Raw genomic sequence first — 6,568 nt, forward strand, 5'->3', positions numbered from 1 at the left:
TAAAGAGGTTTTAAGTTACTGACTTTATATGATGTCATTTCTATTGGTGGACTGTGACTTCGTGAATGAATTTTAAGATAATCATACAATCATCTTACTTATCAATACTTGATATGATGTCGTTTATTTGAACTAATTAGTTACCTTTATTCTTTTTCAGCATGGCACTCTCGGGGCACTTGTCCAAGATTCTGTTAAGAGCCACTACTAGACCCTGTTTTATTGTTTTCCCTTCCCTTCCCCTGCTCCAATTCCCTGCTTCCCAGGTTCCCCTTTCATCTCATTTGATTTTATTTCTGTTTGATTAATCTGGTTTAGCTCATTCTATTTAGCTTGTTTAGTTCAACTAATTTAGTTTAGTTGAATTAGGTGGTTAGAGAATATGGACTGGTTAGTGGATGTAGGTTTTGTTTTGTTTACTGTTGCTGTTCGGAAAGAATTTGTCTTTCCTCTGAAAGCTGCCCTGGATGAACTTGTTTATTGTGCTGTTTTGGTGTTGATTTCAGGACTTGTGATTGCTGTTTGTTGTATTTTTTTTCATTGTCCAAAATAGATGCTGAGGAAGTGTTACTGTTTCATTAATTTTTCTTGGTTTGTTGTTGCTGAGTTCTGCTCTGCTTGTTGCTTTGTCCATATTATATGAACTGCAATGATTTCAGATTGTGGAACTGGTTAAGTCATATGAATTCTGTTTGCTACTTGCTTGAACCTGGGAAACATGCTATTTACTGCTGTTGTTTAATAAGTGTTGCTGCTTCGTGCCATGTGTTAGCAACTCGTTTCCTTGTTGCAATTCTTTGTGCTTATTATGCATTCATGCTCATTACATCCTTAATCATTGGCTGCTACTGATTTTACTGTTTTCCCTTCCCTTTCTCTGCTCCAATTTTCTGCTTCCCAGGTTCCCCTTTCATCTCATTTGATTTTATTTCTGTTTGATTAATCCGGTTTAGCTCATTCTGATTTTGTTGTGTGATCATGCAATTGCACTTGGATTCTTTTGCAACAATTATTCATGATCTTATTTTTCATTTTCTTTTCACTATTAAGTAAATAATTAAATTAATTTCACATTGTACAAAAGCACATGGGACTGTGGCCTAAAACATTGGATATCTGAAAGTAAATAGAAATTAAATTGATGTTTTCAATGAGAAGGATTTCTGATAATTCTAAGAGATTGAGGTTATTCATTTGTTTGTGATAGAAAACATTGTGTCCCTACTTTGATGTGGTTTCTGATGCTTGCATTATGCTGCCATTATCTAATATAATCTGAAATTCTGAACAGCCATTTGAATTTGTATTTGCATTTCTCAATCATGCACTATTATTATATTGTCTATTGTTCAGGCTATTTTTGTTATCTATCCACTACTATTGCCACTTCTTTGTTCAGTCTTAGTCTATTTTTGTTCAGGCTTTCGATAGTTATCTATCCACTACTATTGCCACTTCTTTGTTCTGCTGCTCCTGTGGTAATATGATAATCTGCTGCTGCTGAGTAGCTGTTCGCTGACGTTGCTACCTCTCTAATTCAACTTCTGTTGTGCTACCATTTTGTTTCTGTTGTGGAACGGATTAAGACAGTAATTAAGGTTGGTTTATGCAAATTTAAATACATATATTAATTTGTTATTGATGTCATGCGTGCAACTTGGTGCTTTCCTGAGGCACTCATCACTTTAGGCAATTCTTTAAGCATTGCTAAAATTCAATTTTCTCTGTTATTTTATGTCTAATGCCTTCAAAGTATTTTCGAGGCTTGCACAATATTGTCTCTTAGTTAAGTAGGAAGCTAGATTTGCAGTTAGTGAGACAAACAGTAAGGACTTCAATTTAGAAACTTAGCTATCTACGTGAAATATATAGGTTTTCGATGGATATGTCAAAAGACTGGATGGATACACCACGTCATGAGAAAGAATATCAAGTTGGTGTAGAAAGATTTTTACACTTTGCTTTCTCATCAAAGGGAGTTCCTCAAGGGGAAGAAATTCAATGCCCTTGTGCAAAGTGTTGTAATATATTTTGGTTAAAGAGAGATGACATATATGATCATCTAATATGTCACGGTTTTGTAAAACGTTATAGGCGGTGGTTTAATCATGGGGAATCACTTTTTGCTATGGATATTGACAGTGACATAGGCGGTGAATATAACTGCAATGATAACATTGATGAGTTGTTACGTGATAGATTTCGAGATAATACACAAGTTGACGGACAAAACATGGGGCCTAACGAATGTGCAAAGGAATTTTATAAATTGGTAGACGAGGCAAGCCAAGAACTATACCCCGGGTGCAAAGGATTCACAAGATTATCCTTTACCATTCGTCTTTACTTGTTAAAATGCTTGCATGGTTGGAGTAATGCGTCATTTACTTCTCTCTTGGAATTATTGAAAGAAGCAATGCCATATTTGAATATTCCTATTTCTTTTGATAAAACCAAGAATATGGTGAAGAACTTGGGTCTTGACTACCAAAAGATCGATGCATGTCGCAATGACTGCATGTTGTATCGGAACGGGTATGAGAATGACTCATCTTGTCATGTCTGTGGAATATCCCGTTATATTGAGCATCATGAAGAAGAGGATGATGTTACTTCATCTAGAAAGCCTCGCAAAGTTGCTGCGAAAACTCTAAGGCATTTCCCTTTGATTCCCAGACTTCAACGGCTTTTTATGTGCACAAGAACTGTCGAAGCTATGTCTTGGCATCACAATGAGCGTGTTAAAGACGGGTCCTTAAGGCATCCTGCCAATGGTCAATCTTGGAAAGCATTTGACAATCGACATGAAGATTTTGCAAAGGAGCCTCGTAATGTGAGACTTGGATTAGCAAGCGACGGATTCAATCCATTCCGAACTTTGAGCAGTACACATAGTACATGGCCTGTTGTTCTGATGGTGTATAATCTACCCCCTTGGATGAGCATGAAGCCTGATTATTTTATGCTATCTTTACTCATTCCTAGACCACAATCACCGGGAAATGACATTGATATCTATCTTCAACCGTTGATTGAAGAATTAAAAGAATTATGGGAGTCAGGTGTCGAAACATATGATTGTATCACGTTTTTATTGATGCTATAAATCAGATTTATTTATTGAATAATAAGTTGGTTGTTTGATATCAAATATAAAGGAGATTTTCAGAATCCTTGTGCAGATTAGTGGATATATGTAGCAAAATTAAATCTGATTGTTAGAACGCTTTTTATGTTACAAAAATTAAGTTTGATGTCAAATATGATTGTTAGAAAAATTAGTGGGCTGAAGTTTACTGCATCATCCATTTTTCATTTGTCTTTGTTCATTTGTGTTTTTTATTTTGTAGGGCACAGGTCAAAACAATTTACCTTGCAATGATACAGGAAGTTTTTATATCTTGGCATGAAGTACAAGAAGACTTTGATTAATTAGGAATTCTAATTCATGTATTAGGAATTTCATGAGAAGTTATGACTTTCGCTTTTGGTATTTTGAAGAAGACTTTGATTAGGAATTCTAATTCATGTAGTAGGAATTCGTGAGTAGTTATGATTTTCACTTTTGGTATTTTGTTAGTGTATGTTGTTATGTGATCACACACTTATTTTGGTGACAATTTTATGAAAGTTGGATTACTTGATTATTGGTCATTGACTAAATTAAAAATTATCTATGAATTCATGTAAGGTTTTATTTATGAAGATTAAAAAGGGAACTAGGTTACTGACCATCTATTTTGCCACGCTTTAAAAACGTGGCCATATGGCCATATCTCTGTCTATTGCCACGCTTAGAAAGCGTGGCTGTATCTAAGCTTTTTCGCCACGCTTTTCAAGCGTGGCCATACCTCCTTTACTACCACGCTTTCGCCACACTTTACATGCGTGGCCGTACCTCCCCTTTTGCCACGCTTTAAAAGCGTGGCCTTATCTCCTATTTTTGCCACGCTTTACAAGCGTGGCCATATCTGGTCTACTGCCACGTATGAAAAGCGTGGCCAGATCTGCCCTACCGCCACGCTTTTACAGTTTGGCCATATCTCTACCTATCGCCACGCTTTTAAAGCGTGGCCGTATTTCCCTCCTACAGCCACGCTTTTTCAAGTGGCAGTTTGTAAAAAAGCGTGGCAAACAAAAAGCGTGACAATAGGTTGCAAAAAGCGTGGCGATAGAGCAACCGCCACCCTTTGATAGGTCACCCTTTCGAAAGCGTGGCGATAGCTTAAAAAGCGTGGCGAAAAGCTATCACCACGCTTTTTTCAACTTTTCGCCACGCTTTAAAAGCGTGGCAAAATAGGTGTTTTCTTGTAGTGGAATTGCAAGGAAGTATGACTTATTATTGGTTATGGAAAAAGATATATTTTTGGTTTTTGAAATAGAGAACAAGTAATTTAAATAGCAAGAGAAATAAATTAATAATTAAGAAAACTCTTGGCAAGGTATGAGAATTAGAATGCTTATCCTAGTTATCATTATCAATGGTGATGAGAATTATATTTTTGCTCCCATTAAGTCAAGTAGTTAAATTAAATTAACACCTAAAGTCCTAGTCAACTCCTAAGGAAAGACTAGAGTTATAGGAATCTAAATCAATCAGCAAAGATATCAATTATCAATTACAATGAATTTGACAACTCAAGAGTTACCAATTAATCAACCAAAGCCAAGAATGTAGAAAGCTAAATAAAAATCATATATTTGAAAATACCTCAAATTGCATTAATTAAGAAAATCCTAACATAAAAAGTTCATAAGCCAATTTGGCAACATAAATCAAATAAAAGCATTAGAGTATCTAAGAATGGAAGAGAAACATAAATTAAAGTAACATTGAACCTGTAACTGAAGAGGTCATAGCTTAAACATAATAGAAATCCTAAATCCTAATCCTAAGAGAGAGGAAAGAACCTCTCTCTAAAAACTACATCTAAATTATGAAAAGTGAATTATGAGTCATCCCCTTTCATTCCTCCACTTTGCAGCATTTAATCTGAGTTTTCTGGGCTTGAAACTGGGCCAGAAATAGCCCAGAAATCGCTGGGGACAAAATCTGCCACGCTTATTTTCGTCACTGCAATGTATCCGCGTGGATCACGCATTTGCGTTGTCTAGCTGTGCGGCCACTATGACAAATTATATATCAAATCGAAGCCCTGAACGTTAGCTTTCCAACGCAACTGAAACCGCATCATTTGGACCTTTGTAGCTCAAGTTATGATCGTTTGAGTGCGAAGAGGTCAAGTTGGACAGCTTAGCAATTTCTTCAAGTTCTTGTATTCTTTCCACTTTTGCATGCTTCTTTTCCATCCTCTGAGCCATTCCTACCCTATAAACTCTGAAATCACTTAACACACATATCAAGGCATTGAATGGTAATAAGAGATGATTAAAGTACACAGATTAAAGACTCTAGGAAGTAAGTTTTCAATCATAGAACAAATTCTGGGAAGGAATTGTAAAACCATGCAAATAGTATGAATAAGTGTGCAAAGGCTTGATAAAAACTACTCAATTGAGCACAAGATAAACCATAAAATAGCGGTTTATCAACCTCCCCACACTTAGACATTAGCATGTCCTCGTGCTAAACTCAAGAGAAGCTATAAAGGAGTGATGAGGAACGGTAAAATGTATGAAATGCAACCTATCTATATGAATGCAACTATATGCTAAGATGTTTCTACCTACTTTGGTTAAAAGTAAATAAATCTTTCAAGAACAAATATGAACTGGATTTCGCTAATTCAAATCACAAAATAAAGTACAAGTAAACTTGCAGAAGAAAATAGCTCATGAAAGCTGGGAACAAAGAATCGAGCATCGAACCCTCACTGGAAGTGTATGCACTCTAATCACTCAGATGTTTAAGGTTCAATCTCTCAAATCTCTACTAACCTTGCTTTCTAAGGCTTGCTCTTCTTCTACCAAACAACAAAAGTTTAATGCACGAATACACAAATCAAGAGGTCTTTTAAGGGTTGTAATGGGGTTAGGGTCAAGGTAGGATTGTATTTGGTCAAGTGGACTAAAATCTGAATCCTTAATTAACCTAAACTTTTCTCACCTAACTTAAGACAATCCATGTAATCACAATACAAGATCTAACTGCCCATTAACTATGTTTACCACATATTCATGCATCCCAAATTTAAGTACAACTCATATGCATTGATATTATTACTTTAACTTGGGGCATTTTGTCCCCTTTTTGTTTATTTGCTCTTTTTTTTCTTTTTATTTATTTTTTCTTTTTCTATTTTTCTTTTTTTAATATATTTTTTTCCTTTTTCAATGCATATGATTAAGGTGTTGAATGCATAAACATGTTCTTAACATTTTTCACATTTTCACACAAAGTCTAACATACTCAATTCCCAAACCAAATGTTTTGAAATTCACTTTCCCCACACTTAATTCATGAGCACTTTCACTAGTCTAAGCTAATCAAGGATTCAAATTAAGGACATTATTATTTTTCGCTTAGAGTTAGTGATGAGCTAAAGTAAAGAACAAAGGGGTAAAATAGACTCAACATTGGTTTGCAAAGGATAATAAAGGGTAAGGC

General features: G+C 35.4%; 1 protein-coding gene across 1 annotated transcript; it reads left to right on the forward strand.

Annotated features, from left to right (window-relative positions):
* Positions 1–1,879: 1,879 nt before the first annotated feature.
* LOC107496033 (uncharacterized) lies at positions 1,880–3,106 on the forward strand. The gene has a single exon (XM_016117240.1). The coding sequence runs from the start codon at positions 1,880–1,882 to the stop codon at positions 3,104–3,106; it is 1,227 nt and encodes a 408-aa protein (XP_015972726.1).
* Positions 3,107–6,568: the final 3,462 nt, after the last annotated feature.

This window comes from Arachis duranensis, chromosome 1 (assembly GCF_000817695.3).
Source record: "Arachis duranensis cultivar V14167 chromosome 1, aradu.V14167.gnm2.J7QH, whole genome shotgun sequence".
NCBI classification, from domain to species: domain Eukaryota; kingdom Viridiplantae; phylum Streptophyta; class Magnoliopsida; order Fabales; family Fabaceae; genus Arachis; species Arachis duranensis.

Coding starts and splice junctions, on each gene's coding strand:
- LOC107496033 (XM_016117240.1), top strand. CDS start 1,880: ATGGATATGTCAAAAGACTGGATGGATACACCACGTCATGAGAAAGAA.